Source organism: Mustela erminea, chromosome 2, assembly GCF_009829155.1.
Source record: "Mustela erminea isolate mMusErm1 chromosome 2, mMusErm1.Pri, whole genome shotgun sequence".
NCBI lineage: Eukaryota > Metazoa > Chordata > Mammalia > Carnivora > Mustelidae > Mustela > Mustela erminea.
In genome coordinates, this window is record NC_045615.1 from 116185982 (window position 1) to 116200488 (window position 14507).

The 14507-nt window shown below is 39.1% G+C and overlaps 1 protein-coding gene across 6 annotated transcripts in view; it reads right to left on the reverse strand.

Annotated features, from left to right (window-relative positions):
* PPARGC1A (PPARG coactivator 1 alpha) overlaps nt 1–14507 on the reverse strand; it is a 641970-nt gene that overhangs the window by 15635 nt on the left and 611828 nt on the right. For all 6 annotated transcript variants that reach the window (XM_032333994.1, XM_032333989.1, XM_032333988.1 and 3 more), the window contains 3 exons: nt 1525–2440; nt 881–985; nt 608–728 (listed from right to left, as the gene is read on the reverse strand). In XM_032333994.1, coding sequence (XP_032189885.1) covers nt 608–728; nt 881–985; nt 1525–2440 — 1142 coding nt within the window. The remainder of the gene's footprint in view (nt 1–607; nt 729–880; nt 986–1524; nt 2441–14507) is intronic.

The following is a 14507-nucleotide window of genomic DNA, read 5'->3' on the forward strand; positions in this document are numbered from 1 at the left end:
TGCAAAGCAGTTCATGAGAAATGCGGCTGTATCAACTACTCAGTGAGATGCTGACCCAGCACAAGTCCAAAACGATGACTTTTTAGCCCCTCCTCCTCCCCTGCCTCCTTCAAATCCAGCTTGAACCCAGTCCCTTCATGGACAATCCAATTCCAACATCTGCCCAAGAGACAAAAAGTGAAACCAAACACGGATATGGCCTCATTTCCCGCTCTGACAAAAATGCAGTCCCTGCTCCCTCCATTTTGGAAAGCAGTCATGGGTTTCCAGATGAATGAGAAATATGAAGTATGAATAAGAACAGACACTCATTTAACATTCTGCTTCCCCATCATCTAGGTCAGGAGAGCTTGGGAACCCTCTGATGTTTTAAAATCAAAAGGCTGCGGAATATTGCATATTCTAACAAAGCCTTAGCTTTAGTTGATTTTCTAATCTATAACAAAGGAAGAAAGAAAAGAAGAGAAAAGGAAAGAAAAGAAGAAAGGGGGAGGGAAGGAGGGAGCGAGGAAAAAAGAGAGAGAGCGAAAGAGAAAAAAAGAGAGAAAGTAGAAAGGAAGGAAAAGAAACCCTCCTTTAAAGCAAAAGTGAGCTCCAAGCTGCTTACAATTGCCTTCTGCCTCTGCCTCTCCCTTTGTTTGGCCCTCTCAGATTCCCGCTTCTCATACTCTTTGCGGTATTCTTCCCTCTTCAGCCTTTCGTGCTGATATTCCTCGTAGCTGTCATACCTGAGAAACACAACTTCATCATTAAGTCAACCGCCTCCGTTTACACAGGCACAATGAATCAAGAACTGGGGAGGGGGCAGGGAGTGAGCTAGCTCGCGTCATCTAGAGGAGGGGGAACAGGAGGAATGGAAGGTGAATGACCCGGTCCTTACCTGGGCCTACGGCTGTAGGGCGACCTGGAACGTGATCTTGCGCACAGAGGAGAATTTCGGTGTGCGCGGTGTCTGCAGTGGCTCGACTCATAGTAGTAGCAAGATCTGCGAGCAAGAGGAGAAACAGAAAGGGCATTTGCAACTGCCCCTTAACCCTGCTTTATCAGCCCAGCTGAGCATGCCCTGGAAACACCGTAGGACATAAAGTGGCTCTTTTTCTTCCTAGCTACTGGTGAGATTTCCCGGTGACAGTTTGTGATCATCTAGTCAGTTTAGAGGTCTGGAAGTGATGTATTCTCTCCCAGGCTCTCTTACTGATGTTAATGCTGGGCACCAGTCTGGTACACTGTCAGCTTTATCTCGCGTGGATCTCAACTATCCTGGCACAGGGCAGCTCTCCGGGTAATGGAAAAAGTTAGATGAGCAAGTTTCTTACAAATTGCTCTCTGTGATGCGACTAGCTCCAGGCCCTGTGCTCAAGGCTGACAGATTTCAGAGAAGATGAGGAGGCATATCTGTGTAACAACAACCTGGTTAGCTCCGGAGGTGTTGGGAATCACCTGGCGAGAGGGGCCTGGGCTGTCTGTGGGTTTTGAAAGCTTTTTGTGGACCTCACACTTTGGGTGGGCGTTGGCAAGGTTTACCTTGAAGAGGATCTACTGCCTGGGGACCTTGATCTTGACCTGGAATATGGTGATCGGGAGCACGACCTGTGTCGAGAAAAGGACCTTGAACGAGAGCGCATCCTTTGGGGTCTTTGAGCAAATAAGGATTTGGGTGGTGACACGGAATCTCTACACGGAGAGTTAAAAGAAGAGCAGGAAGGCGACACATCGAACAATGAATAGGGCTGCGCGCCGTCCCAAGGGTAGTTCAGTTTCTCACTTTCATCTTCGCTGTCATCAAACAGGCCATCCATGGCTAGTCCTGAATTTATAAACATAGGTAGTTTGGAGAATTGTTCATTACTGAAATCACTGTCCCTCAGTTCACTGGTCTTGTCTGCTTCGTCGTCAAAAACAGCTTGACTGGGATGACCGAAGTGCTTGTTCAGCTCGGCTCGGATTTCCTGGTCTTGGAGCTGTTTTCTGGTGCTGCAAGGAGAGACCTGCTTGCCCGCCTCCGAAGTCTCTGTCAGGAAGCCCTGGTCTGAATCCGTGGAAGAACAGACCTGCCCCTGCCAGTCGGAGGAGGCATCTTTATATCCTAGAGGTCTAGAGTCTTGGAGCTCCTTTGATATATTAATGAGTATTTCCGTTTTGGAATTAATTGACTGACAATAGTCATGGTCACCAAACAGCCGTAGACTGGGCCGCTTGGCCTTCCTTTCCTCGTGTCCACTGGTGAGCACGGAGGTCTTGCTGAGCTGCGCGTACAACTCAGACTGCTCCGGCCCTTTCTTGGTGGAGGTATTGCCTTGGGCGCCAGAAGGCTCACTGTTCCGAGGCTTCTTCGAGGGCGGAGGTACCACCGTCTTGCAGGAGGACTTCAGCTTTGGAGAAGTCCTGAAAGGATTATCTTGGTTGGCTTTATGAGGAGGAGTTGTGGGTGGAGTTAGGCCTGAAGGTAAAAAGGGGAAAACACGACAACAACAACAAGGAGGGGTAGGGGGTGGGGAGAGAGACAAGAGACGGAGATAATGCTGTTAAATTGCAGGATACGTTGCCCTCACTTCTGGGGGATTTCAGACAATGGTGACAAAGAAGAAAATGAGATCATGTCAAGACCTGAAAATGGGCCTCTCTCCCCCTCAGCCTCTGCCACCAAGAAAAGACAGATCTCACGACGACGGCCAGGCATCAGTGAAATCCATGATGTTCTGTATTTTAAACGCCCATGCTAACAGATCTTGCTTCAGAGAAAACATTAACGCCTCCCTACAGGCCTCCACGCACCAGGCATTACCAAAGCTCACACTTCCAAGGGCATTGTCTGTTTGCCTTGTGGAGAATTAACCGGGTGGCCCTGGGGAATCACAGAGTAGCTTTGGTAGCATCCGTCCTCAAAGAAAGCTATGGAGCGTATGAGTGGATCAGAAATTGGTCTGCAATCAAGAAGCCCAAGAACTAGACAACTTAAAAAAAAAAAAAAAAATACGGGATGACCACAAATGTGGGGCAGGGTCAGAGTGACGGAGACAAGCTTAAAGTAAGTTCAGAAAAACACGACAGACCAAGGCAGGGAACCAGACGACTCTGCAGCTTGACGGCAATGATTCTTTGTCTCCACAGTTCATTAACTTAGTAAACCATGGCTAATGTAGGTATAATACTTTCTTGTAAGCATAACTAATACATTCTGTCTAAAATATGATTCTGCAACAGAAACCTAAATGAACAGAAACACTAAATACTGCAGTGCCAGCGGACCATTTTATTTAGAGCACAACATCGGAGCGGGCGATGAGGCTGAAGGATTGAAACCGATCCAAACTTCAGCAACCAACTAATTAAAAAAGTAGGAAAAAAAAAATAAAGGGAGACAAGAGAAACCCCATCAGTGGGTGCCTTTTGTCCTTTTCGAGGGAAGAGCAGGAAAATTCCATCAGATGCCGTCGTGGGAGAGTCTGAATTACAGTTGTCTCCTCTGTTTTAACCCCGAGCAAGTTCTACATGGCCCTTTACACGGAGGGAGGATAATCGGGAAATGGCTCCAGAGTCCAAGGAACTTTGAAGAAGGGCAGGCTGGAGTTCAAATGACATCATGCTTACAGGGGAATATTTGAATTTACAACACACTTTCTATTTAGGAGAATGGGTGAAGGCTATTCAGCAGAAAAGAACTTCACGTCTGCTAACAAGCCTGGGGTTAGACTTAAGGCAACCGCACATTTCAAGGAAATGACAGAGACATCTAACCTTGTTGGAGAAAGGAAAAAAAAAATATATATAGATATATATATATAGATGTATGTATGTACACACACACAGACACACACACACATCATCAAGTAGGTAACAGAAAACCACTTGAAATTTTGGTATGAACAGATAGATACTGCCTCTTTCTCCTACTTTACAGTAAAGAGATGGAAGAAACTAATTTTAATATTTCCTCTATAATAAAATATTTTACACTAATATTTGGCAATTTTTATTATGCATAGCTAATGCTCCTTAAATGAGGAGGGCAAAGCTACAAGAATGCAAAGTAACTTAACTTTGGAACTGCATCCCAGAAAAGCTCAGTAAGATAGGGAATACTAACACAAAGAGAAGGGACACATGAGGGTCCCAGCAAAGCTTCCTCGAGTTAGCAGCCAGACACTCTTCGCTAGAAGATAACCGAGGGGTGACATATTACTGAATGAAACATCTGTGTCCCTGAGGCCCACTCTCCTTTTGTTCCCTCTTTCATGGACAAGTGGGTCTTTTCCTCCATCTAAGAAATTCCTACATAATCAGTCTTTCTCCTTTCTCTCTTTCTTTTTCCCTCATTTTCTTTACCTTTTGCACTGCCCTGTCATAACAATGATTTCGACTGCATTCTACCTTCAATTGCCATTAAGACAAATTTAGAGCTATTAATGCCCCCCCCAAACAAATGACAATTTCTCAGATATTTCTCATAGCAGGCTAAGATGCTCAAAGAAATAATGATGAATAATCTCTCTTTGCTGAAAATGTAACAGTCAAATATTCCAAATGGCATAGCCCTTGAATGGAGAAACGACACCCAACATTCTAAAATTCAATTTCATAAATCTTTTTATGGTTCCCAAACTAGGGTAGTTTTTACTTTCCTAATAATTTACTGTCAGGATCACTCATTAGACACTTATCGGATAGTGCTATATATTCTTGTTCATCTCTTTTTGAATATATCTTTTATCCTGTCAGTCCAAATAGATGATATGCTCTTAGTGGAAAGGTTGCCTGAGCTTATTTTTGCAAAAATTCTTACTCGCCTATTTATTTATTTTTTTCCTGGAGGCACCTAAGTGGCTCAGTCAGTTAAGCGGCTGCCTCTGGCTCAGGTCATAGTGGTGGGGTCCTGGGATCCAGCCCTGCACTGGGCTTCCTACTCAGGGGGGAGCCTTCTTCTTCCTCTCCCTCTACTGCTCCCCCTGCTTGTGCATACTCTCTCTCTCTGTCAAATAAATAAATAAAATCTTTAAAAAATGTTTTCTAGATTCTCCTTTATTGATGGGTCTTACATTTCAGTGACCCAAGAATAACTTGGGAAGCTGGTCAAATATTTTTAATGATGTGGTTCATGGACCACATACGGAGAGCCTCTGTCCTGTCGTGTCCATGCCTAACATTGCCTTGTTCTCAGGTACGTGTATTTTGACTGACATTCTAGACGTATAAAAAGAAACCCTAAACTTCAGAAACACCAAATTAGGCCACTATTAAAGAGAGACTAGTTCTAAAAATAGCTCAGCTATCTAGGGATTTTAAATATAGAAATTCTTTTTAGTCTTGAACATTTGAAACCCTTGTCCTAGTACCTAAGCTCATTATTGCTTAAATAACTGATTCTCAAGTTGCTCTTGGGAGTGGCGACACCCTGATTGTAGCTGTGGGTTTTTTTTTTTGTTGTTTGTTTGTTTGTTTTGAGTTAAAAGCCAAGCCTTTTACCTTCCTAACATCTTAGGCAGCCTGTAGCAATGGGAACAGACATTTACTGAATATTTACTCTGTGCTAGGTAATACACCAGATGCTGGTAGGTACATCAGGGACTTCATGGTCCCTTTTAGCAAATGGGTAAATCTTCAAAACTTGAAGCAAGTGCATGTTTTTACCCATGTGCTTTAAATTTACAGAAACACGAAGATAACCAAATACACCCTACACATGAAAATAGCAGGGTTGTAATTTTCTGTTGGCACTCCTTGTTAAAATAATAATAATAATAATAATAATAGTTGCCTAATGGATTGACGCTATTTTAGGATTAGTGAGTAGGTGGGTAAGGGGAAAACAATTCAGATAATTCCCTAAACTTTTTACTGTTTACTGAAATTTATTCAGAGAAGACCTCCAAGCAAGACTGAGAAATCTGAAGGACGGAACCACCAGTGCTTATTTGAAAATCTATTTCCAGATAGAGTGGAGACCCAAAGCAAAACAAAGCAAAAGCAAAACAAAAGTGTGAGAAGCACTGGTTCTTCTTCTTCTTCTTCTTCTTCTTCTAATTCTTCTAATTCTTCCGATTCTTTTTTTTCTTTCTTTTAAACATAGTGTCAAACTTTTAACAGCCACTGATGGGACAGAGACCCCTTGCTGAACCTGAGTCTCTCCCTGTCGCCCAGCAGGGCTCAGTCCCCCATGTTCGGAGGCCAGTCAATATTCAATTCCTTCACGCCACTACCTTTGCTCCTCGTCCCTCTAATGGCCAGACTCTCAATTTCACCCCACAAGCTTAAATCAACAGTGCTAATGCTTCCCATAACCTCTGGATTATTTCCTGTGTGTTGATTTTCTGGGGAATGTGTACATTTCGGTGTTGACAGTACAAGGTATATTCCATGCTCTCTCTTGAACTTAGCAGGTTTTGACAGATTTATGTGAGGACAGATGGCCATTACAGGCTGAAGGCTGACAAGAGGCAGTTCAGAGCATTGTTAACACACTTGCACAAACTCTCAGCAGTGCAGCGCTGTGCAGAATGTAATTCAGACTATAGCTTTTTTATTACTGCCTATTTTCTTTTGTCAAAAGAGCCTGCTGTGCAGAGCAACAAATGGCTGCTATTACCCAGAATGTAATGGGTGTCAGACAAATCACGTAACACAAACAATCAAGAGTATGTAGGTCATATTTCAACAGAGCACAACCTTAGCAATATTTATGATTACTGCATTGAAATGTGTTCTATAATAAACAAGTACCTCCGCATCACTCACACTTACGCACTTCCGCACAGCAAATCGGGGAGAAGTGCTACACACTCCACAGTCATCTTTGTCAACAGCCCTTTTATTTAAAAAAAAAAAAAAAAAAAGTCAGAGACCAGTTTTGTTTTGTTTTTCATTAGGTACCACAAAATGATTTTCTTTGAGGAATTCTCTTTTGGGTTTGTTTGTTTAATTGAATGACTGTGATAAATGATGACTCCTCTGGGATGTATGTGTGTATATGTGTGTGTGTGTGTGTGTGTGTCCCACAATCCAACCAATGAATTCAGCAGGTTTTTTTTTTTTTAGTAGTTTATAACATTTTATAGAATCTATTGCTCTGTGATTTGCTTTAGTTTCTTTGACAACGGGATTTTTCTTAGGTCTCATGTCAATTGAAATATTTCTTAAGGAAAACCAATGAGAAGATGAGTTTTGTGGGTTGTTTTTTTGTTTGTTTGTTTGTTTTTTCATTTTATTTTATTTTATTTCTTTTCAGTGTTCCAAAATTCATGAGCTTCTAATTCACTTAAAAACTTACCAAAAAAGAAGGACTGGGCAGAGATGCATGTGGTTTATCCTACTCTTATATTTTATGCTTCAAGAACTTGGAGTGGGTGTCAAGAGTTCACAGTAAGGGCTGATACTAAGTATGAATCCTTACTGCTCCGCTAGTGAGAATATTTTGTTATAGAGGCTCCTCCCATGCTCTCCCTGGCCCCCAACTTCCCCAGGACTTCCTGGAGGTGCAGAGAAGCCGGCCACTGAAGTGTTAACCCTCCCAGGGAGGACACTCTCACACCTTGCTCAGGACTCTGGTGGCCATCACTCCAGGCTGCTCTGACCACAGGTGCCCCTGCCTTTACTCCTTTTTTAGCATGTCCTGTAACACCCCTGATTCCTAGGGAACAAACTCACCTTACAGAAAAGCGTCAGAGCATTCTTAATATCTTCCTCATGGAAGATATTAATTGGTGCCCATGCGCTTTCCCACAGTGCTGGAGCAGAAGTGGGGATCAGGGTTGGGGGGAGGGGAAACCTGTCCTGCCAGGCAGCCATCACCAACCCTCCCCCCAAGTTGATGTGGGAGAGGAAAGTACTTTGTTATCCTTAGCTTATGAGAAATTTGGATGCTATTATTTCCTGAAAAGGTAACTCAGGAAAAAAGGAATATTTCCAGATGTTGGGTCAAGAAGAGAGATCAAAAAGAGAAAATGAAAGATATAGTTGAAACATGGAAGAAATCCCTGACAGTAACAGTTGCCAAACATTGAAATGGGCTGTAAAGAAAATTTGTGGGGTCTCCCTTTCTCAGATTCTTTGGGCTCAGGAATGGATTATATGACCTGTCAAAATCACTTTCCAGTTCTCTCATGCTAGGGTATTCCTTTTAAAACTGCCAACTAGTGCTCATATTTTGTTTTGCTTTATTTCCCCAAAGATAGGCCACATACAAAAGAAACATATACCAAAAGGGTACAGCAAATGTATGCTGTCAGTCAATATTCTGTCCAGCAAAATGAATCTTTAAATAGGAAGTCCAAAAAGGATAATAATATAAAAGTCTACATAAAAGAAATCACAAATTGATTGGCTAATGAGTGGGTTCTTAGGCACAAATCCACCAAAGTGCAGTTTGAATGATTGCCAATTTAAACCTAGGCAAAACATAAAATGAAAAACAAATGGCACCCAATCATTCATCTTCATCAAAACCATGAGGAAAATACCAATGGAAGACAACATCACTCAGACCTAGTGTGTTAGAGTGATGAAACTGCTGATTATTTAGTTCTTCTCATTTCTCTAATTAGTTATAAAATGGCTATGCTGCTTTCTATCATTTTTACAGTAAGAACTTTAAAAATAATTTACATGTACATTTACACATACATATACACATATGTGAAATTTTGGGTCAACCACTTTGGTCTGTAACCAATTTTCTTGTCTGTCTGCTGGCTAAAACCATCATCTAGTTGAGCTGACATTGCTTTGCCATTTCCATTTCAGAAGCAAAAAAAGTCTAGCACTCTGAAAATCTCCATATGCAATAGATTTAAATACCTTCTGCCAAAAGAGCATTCTCTCCTCTCATCTTGTTTTACTAACAGCTATTTTGAAATCAAATTGGTTTTTACACCTGTAAAAAATAAGTGTTTTTTTTTTATCAGCCAAAATGAGCTAGTTTAGGACAATCACAAAGTCAGACCAGCTGGCAATACCTAATAAAGCAAACTTCCTGTCTCATCCCTCCTGTTTCCCAAAGACTCTGCAGATGGGGCAGAGGGATTATTCTGGAGATCTTGGAATATTGTTGACTCTTTACACTTGTACTTAAGTGTTTGGAAAATTTCACTAAAATTTGTGAGAATAAAGAAAAAGAAGACACCAGAAGGTCCTGGGCAACAGCTTGATCCATTTCCTTGGCCAGAACCACATGGATTAAGACTGTAGACCAAGGATCAACGAATCAACATGACTGTTTCCCCCCTGTCCACCCCCTGGTTGCACCCATGGCAGACATCATTAATTGATCATGACATTTTCACTGAGTACAGATTTGGCCTTGGAATCTTCCTCAACACAATGCTCCTCATAGCCAATACCAATCAATGACACTTGGCAAGTGAAATGAAACCTATTTAATATAACAGATGTTGACTGCTATCTTCAAAATTCAGGCTTTAGGAAAGAGATATCATCTCTAGTTGGACAGACATGCTTTGAACCCAGGGTCCACCACAGAGCTGATGTCAACATATAGCTTTTTCAACAATGAAATGGCCCAAGGAATGGAAAAGATAACATGTAGGTCATGCTTACTGGGGAATGCCTAACCTCAGAATGTGTAATAATGTAAAGGAGCTGTTGTTGAGAGAGTATCAAAGAGGAGATATTTTTACCTCGATTTGGTAAATTCCATACCCACATACCCAAACAGTGTATGTTCAGCTTTATGGGGGAATTAGAGGAATTTTTGCCACAAAGAAAATATATAACTTCATATATGAGCTTGCCAAATTAAAAACAATATTAGTGTCAATGAAAGGCAACAGGTGAAGATAATCAAAAGTTGAAAAGAGAAGCAACAAGGTACAATCACTTCAGCAAATAAAGTTAATGCAGAATTCGTAATTAAATATATCATATTTATTGAATACTTCTATATGCTGGCACTGGAAGAAGCCTTTTTCATGTTTTATAGTTATCCTCAGAGTAACTCAATGAGACAGAGGTACTGTTATTATCTTCATTTGGCTCATTAGGATCCTGAGCCTTGCAAAAGTTAATTAAATGACCAAAGGCCACCTTGCTAGAAGGTAGATCCAGAATCTGAACCTGAACTTGGGTTTGTCCAATGATAGAGCCAAGATTTTGAACAGCCTCACTAAGACATACTGTCTGCTTTTAGAAAATCATAGTAGACTACTCTCATTTGGAGCTACACTGCTTACAAAGTTTTTAAATTCTGGTTGAATGCACATGTAATTGCCATTTTTGGATGTCAAAAATGGTTGAATACTGGCAATTTTATTTTTCAACCTATGTTTTAGTCCTACGAGTCAGACAGTAATTTGATTTGGGGATTATAAATATGACTTTAACATTAAGGAAACTAAGACCCAGAAAAGATTAAGGAGAGAGAAAAGCATTTTAGCAATTAAAAGATAAAGGTGGAAAAGTAAATGCTCCATCTTATAGTTCCTTACTGATTTTACTGCCCATTGCCAAGTACTGTGTGACTCAAACATCGCGTTGATTTCCTGCCTTCTTGCTTCTGCTCCATCAATAACTTCCCTTTCCATCTGTGCAGTTCAAATCTGATACAAATAGTTTTCTCCCTAAGGCTCCCCATGTCAGTTTAGCCAATGAAGAGCATAGTTCGCTCCACACCCCTTTCCATGGATCACCTGGGTCCTTCACTAATGATATCACCTCAATGCTTCTTTCAGTCCTTGAACCATCTTTATAGTTCTTTTCAATCTTCTGTGCAATCATTGTATTTCACTTGAAGCAAAGTTACAGAGTTCCCCTTGATAACTTCTTTTCTCCCTTTGGTAATTCTCCTCACGTGCAATCAGTGTTTGTCACATCCTGAAATCTCTACCATGCAAGAAATGATACTAAAGATTGTTTGAGGAGATGGAGATCACAACCATTACATACTGCATTGCATTTCAAAAACACAGTAACTCTATCCAAAAAACCTCTTCTTTACACCACCCTCCAGTCAAGTTCCAAACTTCTCTTCCCAGCCGCCTTCAGCATGCTCCAGGTTCCTCCTCAGGCCCTTGTTTTCCTAGAGCTCTAAATTCTTTCTACTTTGTAAAGGCAATTTGGCCCTACTTCAGTTTCTCTAATTTGCATCTTCACACTTAAAACCACCACACTCAATAAACTAGGAAACACCCCCTGGGCCCATCTTTCTTAGAAGGTAACAAAACATTGTAGGTAATAAATAATATTTTGCCTTCATGTTATGTGTGCAATGTGTGTTATTTCCCCAACACACTATAATCCCACATCTTAAACACAAGACCATTTACTTAGTAGGCCAAGGACAATGCTTCATATTTTACACGGATCAGTCTCTAGGTCTTCCATTTGCTGTATATCCACTAAGACCTATCCTATTGCAAGTAAAGAGCAGGTATTAAAAACATGTTGGTAAATTGATTTCTATTGTATCCAATAATCTTTAAAAGCCCCAAGAGGAAAGGATTTAAACCAGTCAGATGAATTCTGGCTCACTGACAGAAATAAATCCACTGTATGTATTTTCAAGGATTCTAAATATGTAAAAAATATATGTACTTTATATCTCTACTTGTCTTTCAAAAGTGTAGGCTCCTAAACATTAAGAATCATTACTAAATTATCTAAAATTAGGTATCTATCAATAAGAAAAATGTTAAAACCTTTGCAGAAAGAAAATAGGAGTGCTTTTTTTGTAACACCATAACCTCACTAATGGAAGGAATTCAATTAAAATGATATTTCATATATATAACATTTCAAAAACAAAGATATCCAATGTTAGGAAGGATGTAATAAAGCAAGTATAGGCATGTAATGCTAATAGGGCTATAAATGAAAGCACTACTTTGGAAAGCAACATATACCAGAATACCCCAAGATATTTTATCTTTATATTCACTATTAAAAACTACTAAGAATTTATCTTGAGAAAATAAGATAAATTTATGAACAGAACAATAATAACAATAACAACAACAAAACAAACAATCAAAAAACCCACAAATATCTGATTAAAATGGTCAGAGGACCTGAATAGATATTTTTCCAAATAGATACAGAGAGCCAACAGACACATGAAAAGATGCTCAGCATCACTAAATCATCAGGAAAAGGAATATTAAAACCACAATGAGATGTCACCTCATACCTGTCAGAAGGACTATTATCAAAAATACAAGAAGCAACAGTATTGATGAGAATGTGGGGAAAAAAGGAAACCATGTGGCTGCTAGTGGAAATGTAAATCAGTGTAGCCACTCTGGAAAACAATATGGAGATTCCTGAAAAAAAATTAAAAATAGAAATACCATATAATCCAGTAATTCCTCTGTTGGGTTTTTTCTCAACAAAAATGAAAACACTAGTGAAAAGAGATACAGGCACCCCTAGTTTATTGCAGCATTATTTATAAAAACCAAGATAGAAAAGCAATAGATGAGTAAAGAAGATATAATATATATAATGGAATATTACTCAGTCATAAAAACGAATAAAATTTTGTTGTTTGTGAAAGCATAAATGGATCTAGAGAGTCTTATGCTAAATGATATCTCAGGCAGAAAAAGACAAATCCCATATGATTTCACTTCTATGTGAAATCTAAGAAAATAAAACAAAACAAATAACTAAGAAACAGACTCATAAATTTAGAGAACAAACTGGTGATTGCCAGAGGGGAGGGGGATGGGGAATGGGCAAAACTGGTAAAGGGGGTTAAAAGGTACAAACTTCCAGTTATAAATATGTCATGGGGATGAAAAGTACAGCATTGGGAATTAATCAATAATATTTTAATTAACTTGTATGGTGACAGATGGTAAGTATATTTATCATGGTGAACACTACATAATATATAGAAAGGCTGAATTACTATGTTGTATACCAGAAACTAATTTAACATTGTCCACTACACTTCAGTAAAAAAATTATGAGCAAACATTTCTAATGCAGTGCTATTTCAAAACGGTAACACTTTAAAACAGCCTAAATTTATAAGAGGAGTATGATTAAATAAATTTTGATGTACTTACTGAAAGTAATGTTATTATGACACACTAAAAGCATGATAATAAAGGGTCTGTGATAATATAAAAATTTCTAATTAAAATGTTAACTGAAAAATCACGATGCAGAATTATATACACAAAATGATTATAGTAGAAATACAATGTATCTAATTATCCATAGGAAAAAAATGCATTGGTAACTTTGCATCTTAGAATTGTGAATATGCATGCTTCGGTTAGCTCAATCAGTTGAGCACAAGCCTGTGCTCAAGCACAGGTCTTGATTTTTGCTCAGGTCCTGATCTCAGAGTTGTGCGATCTAGGCCTCCCATTAGGCACTGTGTTAAGCCGGGAGTCCTCTTGAGATTGTTTCCCTCTCCCTCTCCCTCTGCCCTTCCCCCTGCTATGCTTCCTCTCTCTCTCTCTCTCTTTCTCTCAAATAAATAAATAAATCTTTAAAAACTTACAAATATTTTCCCACTACTTTATATTTTTGACATTTTTATAGTAAGCTTAAATTATTTATAGTAAGAGAATAATAAAAACCTTTTAATAGAAGCTTTGGTGTGGGTGTATAAAGTGGAAGCTTTCTCCATCCCTTCTGAAACAAAGTAACTGACTAATACAACATTCGGAACAATCATAGTAAATAGATTCCTTTCAACTGAGTTGTTGTCCTGAGCCACAGTAGTATTTCCCAAACCAGTTGACGTCTATTATAGTGGTAACTAGAATTACGTAAGGTAATAAAATAGGATGCCATTGAATGAAGCATACAAAAAATTGTTTCTATAAGAAGAACCAATAAAGGTATGTCACTAAAAGAAGAGCTGTCAAATTAGTTGTAGACAGATGGTATCAGAAACACTGGGAAAACATGGGAAATCATGATTATTATTTATTTATATGAAAATCTAGAAAGATTTTGCACTCAGACTACGACACATGTATCTCTAATTCTTTTCCTTTAAAAAGCAAGAAAAGAACAGTGGATACCATCTAAGAGACATTCTTACTACAGTCTGTGCCACAAAGATGAATGAATTGCCAGTTAAGACATTTAAGTTCAAGGCAAAGGTCTCTGTTTCTTATATAAAAAATATTTGATATTTGAATGTTTCTTTATATGACTTAAGCAAAAGAAAATGACAGAACTGTATACTTCAATCAATTTTTTAGATAAGCCCACCAAAATATTCATTCTTATTGGTCAGATAAGAAGGCCTCTACTGCATATGATATATATACATAAAAGTTACTTATAACCATATAACTAATTATAATTTAAGAAATGTTATGTATATGCTTATAAGTGAGTATATATGTATATATGTATGTATGCATATAAAGATACATATACATTTGCATAGGTATATGTATATGCATATGTATACACACACACAGACACACACACGCACACACAATATATATATAAATACCATGAAATTAACTACACTACTGCTTGACCAAATCATGCAATCATGCAGTAGACCTTTCACAAGGTGGTAATTTAGC